The 16,695-nt window shown below is 38.2% G+C and overlaps 1 protein-coding gene across 1 annotated transcript; it reads right to left on the reverse strand.

Annotated features, from left to right (window-relative positions):
- Positions 1–523: 523 nt before the first annotated feature.
- On the reverse strand, positions 524–4,964 carry LOC115799554 (phospholipid scramblase 1). The gene is made up of 7 exons (XM_030756775.1): positions 4,883–4,964; positions 4,160–4,249; positions 3,057–3,099; positions 2,735–2,955; positions 2,409–2,570; positions 1,738–1,899; positions 524–1,319 (listed from the first exon to the last, which is right to left on the reverse strand). Exons 2-7 carry the CDS (start codon positions 4,226–4,228, stop codon positions 1,290–1,292), a joined length of 687 nt encoding a protein of 228 aa, XP_030612635.1. The 5' UTR covers positions 4,229–4,249; positions 4,883–4,964; the 3' UTR covers positions 524–1,289.
- Positions 4,965–16,695: the final 11,731 nt, after the last annotated feature.

A 16,695-nucleotide genomic window follows, 5' to 3' on the forward strand; every position in this document is an offset into this window, starting at 1 on the left:
ATTTAAGCATGGTGAAAGAGTACCAGTGGCCATTTGCTGTAAAATATTATTCTACTGTACTGGAAACGACAATACTTTGACATGTAAAACTGTCAAGTACGCTATGTAATGTAAAAGGTCAAAATTAAAAAAATCATTTTGATATGCAAGAAAGTGGATGCAATATATGGATACTGATATCATATAATGTACAAAATGGTGTTAAAAAAACAAACAAACAACAAAAGCTTTATGTTCATAGTATCAGGTGCAGGTGATTAACTTCCAGAGCCAGTAGTGACAGTATAATACAGTAGTAGCATGCATTTCAACCTGAGTTTATCAAAAAATATACAATGTCATCAGATACTAATAACATTAGTAAGTATTTACTGAAGATCGTTCATGTGGGCTGATTATTCTTAAATGAATATCTAGCTCCCTCTTGTGGGTAAAACCAGGACAGTATGTCAAGCTAATAGCACATCATTTCTACTTCCCACCCCCACTCCCACCCGCCCATTCTTAAAAGGAAAACATAAATTAAAAAAAAAAAAAAGCATAATTATTGTGGGAAAACAAACAAACAAAAAACTGTCATATGAAATGATAATTTATGTTCACAGACAAGTACAATCATAGCTCACGCAAACACTTGTAAAACGCTGCACACCAAAAACATAAAGTGATAACTAAGAGCACTGGATATTAGAACTACAGACAACCAAATTTAATGAGTCCCTTAGTTCTCACAAGATATAGATGCAAGCAGGGTAGATTAAGTAAATTAGCATCTTCACTTGTAGTATGACCAAATCACATATGAGGACTACATACTAACCATAATGACACCAAAGTGTTTTTTCTTTCCTACAAACTGTGTAACTGTGTTCCCTTTTCATTTACTTGTATATGAATGCATCTTTCTGCTAAAATTTATTTTGTAGTAGTAGCTAAGAGTTTTGGGCCCAGATAGAATCATAGACTACAATGTAAAACACACAGCAAAAAATAAATAAATAAATAAATAAAACAATAATAATAAAGAAATCTTTAACATTGTCTAAACTAAAACTTAATTGTGCACTTCAGCCAAGTGGCACAATTTTTCAACAAACCTGAGCAGCTAAGCCTAAAACAAACCTTCTGTTTCACTGTACATGCAAAGTGTTAACATTGACGTACCCTTTGGTACTTTCTTTAAACTATCTCTTTGAAGGTTGTTCAATGTTAGGGCATTTGGGGCTAATCATCATGGCTTTGTGGCCTCGCTCTTCCACGAAAAGTTACATGGAAATTCGGTTTGGCTCCTAGTTAGTTGTCTCAAAGAACATGAAATCCTGTATGAAAGAAAAAGGAAAAGAAAGTATTAATAAAAAAAGCCAAAAAAATTTTACGCTGCTACTGATCTAATGCTTAATCATTAGTTAAAATGCATCAGCCAAAGCATTTATGGATATGTACTGCCAATTTTACAGTAAAGTAAAAACATATTGCAAGAATTTAGCAAATTGTGTTTTGTGCTTGTTGTGATTCAGGTGGGTTTAGACCACATTTCCCACTAGATGAGGGCTAAGTTACAACTTAAATAGTTGGTCGGTGGATGATTCCCTGTGTAAGTAACTACGCTGTGCTGACAGTTACTACTAATCTGCAATGCAAGAAATCTAAAACTGCTTTCTTTACAAAGCCTTTACATTACAGGTTAATATATCATGTAATTATTTTGATTAAAAGGTAAGTTAATGATGGACTTACAATGAGAAAACATGCACCGATCATCACAGCCTTCATTCTCACATCCAAATCCATGGGAAACTGGATACCAAAATTGTCTGCATCTGTGAATGCTTCCCTAAGAAGCCCTGTCCACTGCTTACTAATTTTTCCAATCTTGCTGACTTCATCCATTGTCAAAATCTGAGGAAAGAGTTACATAAGAAGACAAATTACAGACATGTGTTGCTTTACGATAAAACTCAATCCCCAAACTTGTTTGGTTTTATTGGAGGAAGATCACTGAACAGCTCATAATTTCATCTTTTTTGCCCGCTGCCACAGAAATCTGAGTTTTGTAATGACTTCAAAGCAGCTAGGGGATGGTAATATCATGCTTCAGTTACCGTTCCTTTGGATTTGGCAAAAGGCCTGTATCACTGACCCAAATCCCCTTCACAGTTCAATCTAATAAACCTAGCTGAGCCATGGAACAATGCCTACACTATGCCACACAAGAGCATGCCCTGTGCAGTGGCTTCATCCACACTACAGGCTTATGTTATTGGAATCACATTTCTCACTTCAGAGCATGAGAAGAATTCCTTAAATAAAAAGAAAAAAAAAGAAAACATGTCTAGCGGGTGAAAATGTAACCATGTCATGTTATGTTGTCACAAATTTCATGGATCTGTGTGTTTGGGTAAACCCACCTCAAAGTCAACATCTGGAAGGCAGCTCCATCCACAGAAAGGCCCATGAATCTTCAGTACAGGCTCGTTGTGTTCGTTTGCAACAATAAATTTAGGGGAGAAAGGATGCCATTGTTGTATCAAATAGCCCACTGTGTTGCCGGGGGGAGCCTGCACCTCCAGCTGAGTGAAGCATTATTTGAGAACAGAGCGTTATTTCTAGTCAGTTTTTTTAAAATGCATGTAAAAGTCAAAGGCGGGGTACAAAGTGTAAACAATGAGGGGATGCAGTGATCATTGAGAGAGACTGTAATTTCACAGACACAAAGAGGACATGTTACTCTCACCTCTTGTAAACAACAAGGGAAGAAGCAAGACATGCACTTCAGTGGTCTGGTGATGGTGATGACTTCTTGTCCAAAATTGTCAAGGATGTGGATGGTGAAGGGGCGAAGGGGACCGCAACACTGTCGACTCAGACAGTCGTTCTCCTCGACAGCGTAGTAGACATTCTGGCCCATGACGTTACGAACTTCATACTTATTATTGCTTTCAAAGCCAATGAGGGCTGTATGGATTAAAAATAACAACAACAAAAACACAATGAGCAACTGTTACTAAACATGTCCTTTAAAATGCAAATGTAGTGAATTAGTCTGCGTACTGTACCTTCAACAAGCTCAACTTTCTGTTTGATGAGTAGTTGATCCACCTGGAACATAAACTAGATTACTTTTCTCTGAAATGCAACACCTCAGAGGAGCAGTTGTAGTTGGAGAGATAGTGTTATATATGTTAGCATAAACACAAATCACATTGTATGCCCTGGACATCCAGAGCTGTAGCCTTAAATGTTTTACCCCTGGATTTCAGAGAGAAATTACAATAGAATGGAAATGATAATAGCCCTGAATGTATCCATTACCCCGAAATATGACACCATTAATCAAAAATGGTAGTAGGGTATTTTGGGTCATTCAAGGAGCAGATAAGCTTCAAATTGCTTGGATATAGTCTTTTTAGTCTTTTCATATAGTCTACTATAAATTCTACTTATATTCTATTTATTTAAGTGTTAGTTCATGTGCAATATTGCTTTTGGTTTATATGTGAAATATTAAGAGGTTTGGGACTAAGAATTTCATTGCCACTAGTGATGTCCCATTGTTACCTGTATGTGGCAATAATAAACTAAACTAAACGTAACATTTTGTGAGAGGGAGGCCAGAGAGCAATAGAGACAGAGAGAGCATTCCCATTACAGTGTTTGTTACTGTTGGCCTCCGGTGGGAGATAAGCTGGAACATAAGAACCTTCTTCTACAACAAAAAAGAGGATGAAGGCAATGAGGTGCAGGCGAGGCAGCGAAGCAGAGGAAGAGTTGTCTTTTGGTGCTGTAGCAGCAGTGAAGACGTGAGAGCCACTGCCTCATCAACTAACTTTTGTAATTTAGACACATTTTGTCACAGTTCAGATTTGCAACAATTGTACATATGATTGGGAGTTACATTTGTTTGGTTAAACACACTATTTAAGAGGAAAGATTGCCATTATTACACAGAGCTTAATCAGTTTAGTGCTAGTGGATGAGTAAGCAGGGCATGCTTCCATAGTTTTCACTGCTTTGTGGTTTTCTGTTGTGTCAGGTGGCTATTTATATTAGGAAGCAGAGGGAAGGTAATATGTCTCATTATGGCTGTCCTTGAGGATCAATTTAGACTTTCAGCTATGCAGATTGCTCGATTAAGAGACACTTGTATCACATTACCTACCTGTGTCAGGTACTCTAATCCTGGGGGACAGCCTGGTATTCCCGGGCTGGGCACAGCATACATATTCATATTGTCCGGAGGGAGTTAGACCTGTTGATGAGGAGTGTTTAAAACTGAGAAATGGCGCCATCTTCTGCGTGTATATATATATATAAACCACAGTCGTGAACAAATAATGCTAAATCGAGGCAAATAGACCAACGTCCCGTCTATTTTCGATATTTATCTATTATTTTCCAGTTGATAGAACAGCCCGGGGCGTCATTGCGCTCTCTAAGCTCCTGTGTATGCTTTTGTTAACCAGCATTTTGTAGTTATGACCCACAGCGTGGGGGAGCGGCTGCAGCTCTACATGGTGGGCGACACAGATATTCTTGGTTGGTTCTGGAAGTGACGAGCTTCTGACGGGGAGACACCAGCTGGAGAAATCCTCTTAGTCCGTTTGTTTACACATAGACAACAGGCCTAAAGCCCTTATAAACTGACCGCGTTCAGCGTGTAAGGTCGTGTCAGTGCAGATTTATGTGACCGATCATGTTAAACATGTTTACTCTCCGTGAATGTTTCGTCAGCTGGTGAAGAGAGCGAGGATTGATCTGCCTACTTTTGGATTCAAACAGAGCGACGGGCTACAGTCAACACCAAAGTCTCTCTACACACCCTCTGCAGTTCACACTAACCACAAGACATTAAAATGTTACACGAGAAATAAAAAATACTCACCGATTTTAACCTGCTACTTAAAATAATAACGGGCCACTCCGGAACCAAACCTATGGAATAAAACTGTAATCTCATTGGTCGACGTCCTGGTACTTCCCATCTTCATGCACCAATGGCAATATGAGAGTATAGAAATGAGCTCAACAGAAGCAAATGGGATTGAGTAGAACTGAAAAAAATAGAGGAAATGAAAACGTCGATAAGCTGCACAATTAAATCGTCTCCATTAAAAACCAAAAAAACGTATTGTTTAAAAAGCAAAAATTAATAATTAATGTTTATTTCAACATGCATGCATTAGCAGAATGTCAGTTTCCTGATGTTACAGAAGCAGTGTTATTTATTTTCAGTATGTCTTGATAACTGTGCATCTTAATGCATGGATTTTACAAAGCAATGTATGCTAAAGTGCAAGAGCTGCATCATATACAGCACTGTTTGCAAAAGAAAGTTGTGGAAAAATAAAACCAAAAGGGAATCTACTCATATGCAAATCATTTTAAACCCCATGATTTATTGAGATTAGTACAAAGACAACATATGAAACTAAACTCAGGAGAAAAAAATGTGGCACACGTTTATCACTGTGTACTATCAGTTTTTACTGATGTACACAGTGATAGACAGAGACATCCTCTGGAGGACACCACATGTTGCTTGTATATGCTGGTCAGCATTAATGGTGCCTTCATAGACATGCAAGTAACCCTTGCCATGTACAGTAATCCTCCACACTCCCAAATATGGTCACAGTTGCTGGCTTTTGTCTACTGTTAACAAGCCAGATGATCTCTTTCCTGTTTAGCACAACAGATTTAATTTCCATATACAAGCAGAATAAAAAGTATTTGATTTGTAAGACTAAAACATGACAGTTTTCTACTGCGCCTCAATCCATCTTAAATGAAAATGATACAAAAGCATTTCTGGATCTTGATTGTAGTGTGTGGTTATTTCTTTGCATTGTAAAGTTTAAACTTGGACTCCTGAATGCAGACATAAAATCTGATTGTTGACAATAGTTTTTCAGATGCATTCCAGATCCCATGCAGTGATTTCCACTATAGAACCATACTTTTTTTTTTTTTATTGCAGTGAGTTTTAGATTTGATTAAGCTCTCAGATGTTGTTTGTTGTGTCTTCCTGTATTTTAGTGTTATGATACAATTGTTATTTGATAGTAAAGTTAATAGTGCAATGTCCAGAGGACTTTCAGATGTTGAAACCATATGGCAGCCTCCTGCAAGCAGGGCTGGCATTTATTAAGAAGTTATTGTTTCCTTAAAGTGAATTACCCCGTAATATATCTGGCTATAGTCAATAAAAACCCTATTTATTTGTTTTTGGCTAAACTGCCTTCATTTTGAAAAAAAAAAATGTTTTTACATTTTAGTTTAGTACAGAGAAAGAAAAATCCTATCTTTCCCAAAATACCGTGAGCATCATATGTGAAATATAAAATATAATTTCTATATAAAAAATAATAAATAAAAATTACAACAATCTTAAGAGGTGACTTTATCTTTCAGCGGTGAGATGTATTAGAATATCGTGTTACTGTGAATTTTTCAAGTGAAATACAGCACTGTGCAAAAGTCTTGAGCCACCTCTCATTTCTTTATATTTTATTCTTGGAAATGTGTGCAGTGTTTTAATAAAACACACAGAAACATATGTTGAAATAAAGCATATAAGGCAAAGGAGTATTTCTTAGGCAGCTTTCTTGTAATTTCTTTTAGTAGTCTTCAGGAATAGTTCTCCAGGCTTCTTGAAGGACATTCAAAGTTCTTCTTTGGATGTTGCTGCCTTTTGCTCCGTTCTCTGTCAAGATGACCCCACACTGCTTCAATAATGCTGCGTTCCAGGCTCTGGTGAGGCCAATCTATGACTGATAGTGTTCCACTGTGTGTTTTTCTGTCATGTGTTTGGGAACATTGCGGTCTTCTCCAGATGGTGTTACTGTGTTTATATTTCCATCAATTTTGATTAGATTCAAAACACCACTGTTTGAAATGCAGCCCAAACCATGACAGAGACTCCACAGAGAAAGATATTTTTTTTAAGGCAAGCTACTTCTTCTTTTGTCCTTCACTTGACCAGTTTCCTCATTTTTTTAGGAGTCATTGTACACCACGCTGAGATATGCCAAGTTTTCAGCCAATGGCTCTTTGTGAATCACCTTGTTAGTGTAAAAATACAAATTTATGTCTGTCAAACTGTGTTATCTTTGGCATTTTTCATAGATTAAACTAAAGAAATTGGAACAACTGTGACCTCATGGTCCACTTTAAAGTTCTATGTACTGTGTATGGTTTGTTACCTAGTGTTACCTAGTATTTTCACAGGATAATACATGTTTCTGTCTGACTTTTCAGGTTGTTCTGAATAGTTGATATTTTTGATTCCAAATGAAACTGACCTCCACATGTTTTTTTAATTGTATTTTATTATTATTTGAACAGTTGAAAAGGATGAGCTGTAAAACCTGAATCTTTAAGAATCAGTGATGGCTTTACTACTTTGTGTGGGTCAAATATTTTAACAATAATGTTTCTCAGTATAACATTGCAAATAATCTATGGATTTGATACATCACTTTGTAAACACCAGCCTCAGAACCTGTAAGTCATACTCTTGCTAGTGTTAGACGTTGGCATGATGTATGTACGGTGTCCAAACGTTTGACTGGCACTGTAAATGCAGCCCCTTGTGAAAACCTTTCACAGTATTCTTGTTGCAGCATTTTGGATCAGCTGAAGGCTTTTCAGGGAGCTTTTAGGACAGCCTGACAGTAATGAATTACAATAGTCCAGCCTAAAAGTAATAAATGCACAAATTTGTTATTCAGCATCACTCTGAGACAGGATGTTTGTTTCTAATTTTAGACATATTGCGCAAATGCAAGAAAGCGGTCCTACATATTTGTTTAATATGTGTATTAAAGGACATATCCTGGTCAAAAATGACTCCAAGATTCCTCACAGTATTACTGGAGGCCAAGGTTATACAAACCAGAGTAAATATCTGGTTAGACACCATATTTCTAGGTTTGTAGGGACGAGTACAAGAACTTCAGTTTTATCTGAATTTAGAAGCAGGAAATTAGAGGTCATCCAGGCCTTTAAGACATTCCTGCAGTTTAAATAATTGTTTTGTGTCATTTGCGTTCATGGATAGATAAAGCTGCATAGCAGTGATGCAGATGAAAAAAACAGCTGTGCTTTTAATTATTTTGCTGTCACAATCCCAGATTTTCATTCTTTAGGATGTTTTACTTGTATAATCAAAATATGTGATTTTTCCAAACTTTGTTTATGCAGTAAGATACCCATCATACCCCAGGTTCTGATACTTTTGGAATGAGGCTATCTAAAACTGAATTTCTCATTGTAACTGTGTTTTGTGGTACCAGTTGTTAAAGAGAACAGAGCTTGCAGGGAGGATTACCCTATCACTTTTAAATTTTATCTCATGCATTTTGGCCTTCTTTCTTTCTTTGGTCTCTTAAAAGGCATTAGTTTGACATGGTTACTCAAAGATTTTGTTTACATAGTTTAGGGAGACAGGGGTCAGCTGTCCGCTAACAGTAGGTGCAGTCCAGTTGAGTTGATTTATTGGGCAAATTGTCAACTCATGAAGATCCTGGGCTTGATGAGACAGGAAAGCAGTCTGTTGTGGCCATGATAAGAGATGTTGCTTCACAGTAGCCATGCTACTGTCATGGTCCTTTCAGTTTAGATCCTCAGTTTATTATTGTTTGGGTGTTCTGTTATTAATTAGTTGTATGTTATTAGAGTTTCCCTTTGTTCTGGTCTTTCCCGTGGTTGTGTTCCCGTATGTTTTGTCCCAGTGTCTTGACCCTTCTCTGTGTTTAGTTCCCTTCCTGTTGTTTCCTTGTGTGTGTGGTGCTGAGGTTCCCTTTCCTGTAGAGTTTTCCCCTAGTGTCCCTCCCTTGTCTTGTCTGTCTTCCCCATGTTGTCAGCCTGTTTTCAAGAAGGTGTCTGTTTAGTCATATGTTTTGATGCCCTCTGTGTCAGGCAGTGTTAATTTCGTTGACGAAATATTTTCGTCATAGTTTTCGTCAACGACCCTTTTTTTCATGATGATAACGAGACGATAACTAAATTAAAACTACCTAAAATGATAAAAACGATAACGAAATTAATTAACACTTTCGTCAACGAATGAAAACGAGACGAAAATGCTTGGCGGGGACGAAATCCAATCAGAACTGATTTAATTTTGTGACTGGGCGGGACAAGTTAGGAAAACATCCAATCAAACGCACAGTTGTGCAAATTTGCTCTAAACCTGGGAAGGACAAACTAGCCTGTGATTTGTCTTTATTTCCGATAGAACTAATTTATGTAAACAATGTCAGCAGGGAGAAAGAGAAGAGCCGATGCATGGACACATTTGTCCTTTGATGCCGTGACAAACAAAACAATAAACCATGTGGGGCGACTATCTCGGGTAAAAACAGGACAAATCTTAAACATCTGCAAACCAGTCACCCAGATCTCCATGCAAAGGTAAGCATTTTAATGTCATGCAGGGTGAAGTGTTTTTCCCAGTTTAGCGTTTGTGTTTAGAGAAAATCTCCCCACCGCGGTGGATTAGCCTTTCCTAATCTTAGTCCTGAACACTGCCCTGTACCTTTCAGAGCGTGTCCTGCTGTAAAACGCTCGTTTATCTCAGTCAGGTTAATGATCAGGTGTGTGGGAAGCAGGTGAAACGCTAATGTTAATATTAATAATATTCCATAACTTTTATTTATTTATTTTTTTTAATTTTGTGTGAGTGTGTATAATGACTAATTCAAGGGAACTGAAGAAAAAGCATTTACATTTTATACCCTTTATATTTTAGTCGACTAAATTGACTGTAGATTTAGTCGACTATATTCTTCCGATAATTTCATCGACTAAAACTAGACTAAAACTATTCAAATTATGACTAAAAATAAATTACATTTTTGTCAAAAGACTATGACTAAAACAAAATCGAAATTTGCTGTCAAAATTAACAATGGTGTCAGGTTTCCGTGTGTTAAGTCTTCGTGTGCCTCAGTGTTGGTCACTTCCTGTTTTCTTTTGACAGTGTCGTGTTCCTTGTGCTTTGTTTAGTTTTGTTTCCCCTTGTCTCTGTGTAATTATGTTCAGCTATGCCCCTCACCTGTTGCCTCTTCCCTTGTTATCCCTGGTGTATTTATTGTCTGCTTTTGTTTTTGTTGGGTCCTTGTCAGTGAAGAATCCATGTTGGCTTGCCTGCTCTGTGTTTTATGTTTTCTACTTTCAAGTCTTCGAGTTTTTTCATGTAGCTGGCCCCAGACCAGGCGAGTCTTGTTAGGTGTGTACAATAAAGTTAAGTACAAGTGTAGCTCTTGCGTGTCCTGCATTGAGGTCCTCTCTGCCATGCCTGTGACAGCTAACAAGGGTCTTGCAGACAGAAATCGATAATCAAATTAAAAAAAAAAAAAAATCCAGAAGACCACTATTAAACACAGCATAAACCTCCTTTGGATTTCAAATTAACAGTCAAATAAAATTCATCACAAAACATATCAAATATACTACAGATATTTTTTATTCAATTAAAGTGTGTGTTTAAATGCTGTGACACTTCAGGCAGCTTGAAAAACTCAGTGGGTGGGGACAAAATGGTTTAGGGTCATTTCTCAAATAGAGGTTTTCAACACTGTCTGCAGTTCACAGTATAGCCTAAATAAAAGACTAAAAGAGGTACTCGAATAGAACAAGTGGTTCTATATTAAAGCAAATCAGTAAAACACACATGCACAGATGATACAGAAGTTTTTCACATGTAAACGAATGGTACACTTCATCTAATTGTCTGACCTTTAGCCTCTTTTACTTGGTAACACTTATACCACTGTGACATTTGCTGTATAATCATGCTTAAGTATCTTTGTATCATCTTGCTGTGTTTAGAAAGAGCATCAAACTAAAACCACCACCTTAATATTTAAACAGAAAAAGTCAGTGTTGCTATAGTAAAGTCAGTGAACAAGTGTGTGACATTTAGTGGGTCTAGCTTTAACAGTATGCATCTATAGTGTGAATTTGAACATCCTGGGTGAGATTGTTCTCAAATTATCGCGTTGTGTTCAAGATTTTCAAGAAACCTGACCTCTGAACTTTCCCTTTAGGTGTGAATTTGAACATTCTAGGTCACATCAGTCTTGCGTTATGGCCAGTGTTAAAGTTTTGTGGAACAGATGCTGCCACCAACACGGCTGACACCGCCGACGGTAAGGCTATGACAATTGCTTGACTTTTTATTAGAAACAGCTGAGCTAATAAATCCAAAGTCCCCAAGATATGGCTCCCTGAGTACCGCTCCTAGTCCACATTCACGCTCAATTTCACAAAAAAAAAAAAAAGCTCAGCTTTGCTGACCAAAAACAGCTTATCCACAATTTCGTTGGCAGTCAACATTCACAGTTAAAAGCTAGTAGAAAGTTTTGTCTTCATAGCCTGAAGAACAAAAGGTGATGCATTAATTAAAATTTTAACAAATTGCCTGTGTTAACAAAAGCGTGCGCCACACTATTTTGGTAATATGTGGCGTCAGCATGGCAATGGTAAACAAATATGACCCCGGGTATTTTTGGTCCTCTAATAGTGACAAACAGAATTAAATAATTCATGGCATAATTAAACACAATGCTCCATAGCTGATACTGTGACTAAGTCATTTTTTTTTTAAACATGGCTTAAACAATTATTAATAACACCTGTCATAATAACCCTTTAAAACCTTAAATAAAAGTGAAAAATGGTTAAGGGTCAGGTGGGGGTCACAGGAGCGAGCAAATGTACCTGTCATAATCCACTGATTTTGCAGACCCAGAAGTAGTACTCAGGAGAGCAAAGTTAAAACATAAAGCATGCTTTTAATGCTGAAAAGTCCAAAAACAAAGTTCCAAAAAGAACAAAAAACAACGATTAGCAGGGCAAGATGCTGGGGAATTCAAGTATCCAGGAAGCACATGAGAAATAATTGAGGAAGCACAGGGAAAGTAGAGCAAGAGGAACACACAGCAATGTGGATAATGCGACAAAGGACACAGGGAGACTCCGATAAGATAATGAGGAGAGCGTAAACAGGTGGGGACACAGCAAAAACTAATCAGGAATGATGAGACAAGGGATGTAAGGGCCATTTCATACCCACCACGCAGTACCTTGTGAACGGCACTGTATGACAAAGGAGACGTCAAATTGACATTACACCTGCTATCGTTAGCTGCTACTTATGCGGGTTGTGCACCTCTCAATTTTTGTAAGCTGGCCTGTTGTGCCACTGCCACCACAGCTGGGCCAAAGACACGATCACATGATCGTTTCATGTCGTTTTTGCCACCATTTTAATGATATATTAGTACAGAAGCTCAGAGATTTACAGGTTATGCAGAGGGAGATGTTGCAACAATTTGAAAGATGAGACTCTGTGGAAAAAAACTTTTTGGAAAAAAAAAAAAAAGAATTGGCAAAGTCTTTGTTTCCAGATTGAACTCCTTCGCTGATATGGAGGTATTGTCTGAGTGGTGACACATATCATTCAGTAGAATACAGCAGCGGTTACCAGCGCGTTAACCCTCTGTACCCCATAGTCAGCCACGGCTGACTGGTGTGTTTCGACTACTGTTTGTGTATAAAAACAGTTTTGTACACACAATATTTTAACATATTTTACTAATATCAACACTTGGCAATAAATCAGGAATAAAAAAAATGGATATGTGCCAATTAAATATTTTATATTTTAAATTTTTATCCTGGAGTACCCTCAAACGCTATGGTTGGCATTCATTAGTGAGCGTAGGCTGTCAGATCACTGTTTACCTCATAATGCCAGGTGCGTCCACAACTATGTACTGTGGGGGAGGCTGTAAAACTTTGTGAAAGAGTCCGATACGGGTTGATGAAGCTCACTTCTGTCCGATAACAGGGATATTGAGGTGAGCTGCTGAGGATTTCCAGAACTTTTCCATTCATAACCACCTCTGTTTTTACCGCTTTTAGCTGGTATTACTGAAACCTTTTTGAAATGGATGCAGCATTGCTATTGACTCAGATACTGAGCAGATAAACTCTCATATGATATGAAAATGTAATCAAACTGTTTATTATAGCCTAACATTAGCTGGCATAATGTTAGCTTATAAGCTGCTGTTATTGTTGTTTAGCTGACTGTTGTTAGCTGTCCTGAGATGGGAGGGTGGCATGTCTAAATGTCACTAATGTCCTACCACTTACCACTACTTACAAAAAACAAACAACAACAACAAACTCTCAAAACGGTCAGAAACAAGGACTGGATTGTAAAAAAAAAAAAAAAAAAAAAACCCAGCCAATGTCCAAAGAAAAAACTTGAAAGACCTCCAGAAATCCTGGAGAACTATTGCTCAAGACCACTTTAAAAAATTACAAGAAAATCTGGCTCATTGGAAGCAAAATATAAAGAAGTGTGGCTCAAGATTTTGCACAGTACTGTACAAATTTTTATGAAATAAAACATGTAACTTGGTGGATCAGAAACTGAGAATTTACTCAAAGATGCCTTCTTAATCTGGACCTTGAATGATTGTACCCTTTTATATTTTAGTATACTATAAAGACAGCTGACAGCTGGGATAGGTTCCAGCCCCCCCGCGACCCTGAACAGGATGAGCGGAAGCCGATGGATGGATGGATGGATGGATGGATGGATGGATGGATGGATGGATGGATGGATGGATAAAGAAACCCAAACATCTTTTACCAGTCTGGTAGTATCAATCTCAGTACATATATCATACTGTTCAGTGAAACCCAACTATCCAAGTCTGTTTCCCAGACATGGATTAAACCCAATCCTAGACTAAAAGATTTTTGTTTTTAATGTTTTACACCTGCCTTTAAAACTAGGGACAGGCTAAGTTCACTTATAAAACCTTAAGCTGCAGAGCGTTGGTGTTTAAAACATTAAGGCTGCATTACTACAACTGTAGTAGAAAAACCTCACTGTGCACTTGAACTTTGAGTGTATCATTATACTTTGCATCCACTGGAGAGCAGTGTTGAGCTAATGATGCCCGGCCCCATTGGCATTAGCGAGAAGACTAATGTAGAAATTGCCTTTTCATTGTAAAAGAAAAGAAAAAAGAAGGAAGATATATTTGTACATACAAACGCACACAGAGAAACACTTTTTCTGTTACAAATGGCATGATGTTGTTGGGTCGTGTATGCTTATTTGTGAATACAAATTACCTGATTTCCTCAAGCGCTACTGATTTTTCTAAGAAACTCTAATGAGAACAAATGATGACTCACACACAGATCTGCTGACACTTCTGGCGCAAACGCCTAAAAAACATGTTTTAATTGATTCACGTTAGAGCGATTGCTGACCTGATATAGCCTAGAAAACGCTGAATCTACAGGCAGCATTGTAGTTTGTGTTCTGCAAATAAATGTTTTATAAAACCTGAATTTTTTTTTTTTTCCCCCAACAGCTATACCTTAAGCATGAGTTTATCCACGCTGCATCTAATGTGAAATAAAGCAGACCTGTTTGTAGCATTGGTGGTCCCATTTATCATCTGTGCTGCCCAAACAGAGCACTGAAACTTTTTTATCAGTGTGATCAAAATATAGTAATGCTTTGACTCTGAGATTGTGGTGTTCTTTGCTTCCATTTAAATAAACAGACTGTCAGGGGTCTTTGAAAGCCAGTCAGATTGTCCTTCTGACTTCCAGAGCCCAGTTACTCCCACCAGGGAATGATATGCATGTTTGTGTACGTGTGTGTGCACCCATTGTACAGCCTTTGCTATTGACATTCCTACCTGTTCTACAATTCTTCTGTGTTTGTGTTTTTTTTTTTGTTTTTTTTATGTGAAGGTGGTGCTCTTTATCCGCATGGGTAATCTTTCGTGCACTCCTAACGAGGTTGTCAGATTCACCGCATAATGAGGAGCCTAAAGATAAATGTAAAAACGCCTCCATTACACCGCTTTCATCCTCTTGTTCATTAGGTTAGCATAAGGTTACAATACATTACTCCAGTCCCAATGTTCCGCACACAAAATTGCATGTGTCACCGAAGCGGCTGTGTTTTAGTTTGCCATGATAATGTTCATTCAGGCAAACAAGAGCACAAACACATGCATTGTTACATGCTTAAACTAAGACCTTTGCTGAACCTCGACATAACGCCGGTTCTCTAAATCATTTTTTGCCTATTATGTTCTGAACACTGGCCACAAAATGGTCACAACAAGGGTTTTTTTTTTTTTTTTCTTTTCTCTCGCACAAAATGTCTGTAATTCGCACCCTCAGACAAACAAACAACAAAGAAAAAAATACAGATTTATTTTGTGCATTTATTGTCCAAGAATGCTGCTTTTGTTATTCCATCGCTGTCTCTTCACCTCTGCCCATCCCTCACCTCCCTCCCTCTCTTTATTTCTCCCATTTCTGCACCCCTGTCAAGTGCTTTGTTTGCTGTGACTTTCCATGTGGTTATCTGAGCGGAGACAGTATGCCTCACCCTGGCACAGGACCTCAGTTTCCACGGCAACTTTATAATTGTTTTGGATGTGTTCCAAACGCGACTGGATACCGAGGCATTATTGATGTCAAAAGAAACATGTATGAAATGAGGAGATGTGGAGGCGTCCATATGGTTCTGTACACAGCCTCATGCAAAGCCATTTACCCGTTTTTCAATGGGAGTTTTGTGATATCACTGAATAGATCCCACATGTGTCGCATGATATTTCATAATTTTGATCTCTCTGTATCACAAAGGAATAATAGCATGCAATGCAACCCACTGAACTGTGCAGTATTTGCCCTATTCATGTCATTAAGTCATTGTCACAGTATGCACAACTGGGCTGATTTTGGTGACCTTACTGAATACAATATGTCCATCATAATGCTGTTTTTTTTTTTTTTTGTTGTATTTTTTTTTTAATTGTGAAAATGAGAACTAATTCCATCTGAACTCATGAAAGAAAAAGAAAAATCAGCCCCAAGAAAAGCTTCTCCAGTCACCATAAAATATGCCGCTGCTGGCCTCATTCACTTCAAGTACTCTTTGTTTTGACAGGAGAGGTGTATGAGTTATTCCAGCGCTTGTCACCATAGCCATATTGTGACCCCTCCAACCCCCCATCCCCCACTAACTCTGTCTCTCTCACACACGCGCACACACACATGCACGCACATCCTCGCAGCACCTCTGAGCCACGAGCCGTGGCCACATTAACTGCTAAGCTGAAACACTCATTAAAATAACATATAGTGTCAACAGCAGTGTGGCCTCAAATGGATGAACCCAAAATGCACCATCTCAACGCACAACTCCAGGGACTCGTCTGTACATTAGGGAACTGCTCGCCAAGCAGCAGGTTTGCTTCTTACACGTGCTTATGAAACGGACTCTTTCTGTGCCATTATATCACAGAATATGTGGTTAAAAACTAACCAAAATAAGGCCCTGACTGATCTTTTTTCTCTGATCTCAGACCTCTCTCTTCCCTCCGCTTAATTTATGACCTGCGAGGAGAAACCCAGGGAGTGAGAAGTGAGTGAGACTGGTGTGAAAGCCTTGAATAGAGCAGGGGCAACAGGCCCTCGAAATAACACAAAAGAGGCACCACAGCTGTTTGGAGGCAACACAAGCCTTCATGAGGCACTGTCTTCTCTACTGAGCTCCTAGACTGGCACTCATGCTGACTTTGTAAGCTCTGTTCCAATACTGTAACGCTAAGTTTGTGGATAGAAACCCTTCCAAGA

The sequence above is a fragment of the Archocentrus centrarchus genome, chromosome 20 (assembly GCF_007364275.1).
Source record: "Archocentrus centrarchus isolate MPI-CPG fArcCen1 chromosome 20, fArcCen1, whole genome shotgun sequence".
In the NCBI taxonomy this organism is placed as follows: Eukaryota; Metazoa; Chordata; class Actinopteri; order Cichliformes; family Cichlidae; genus Archocentrus; species Archocentrus centrarchus.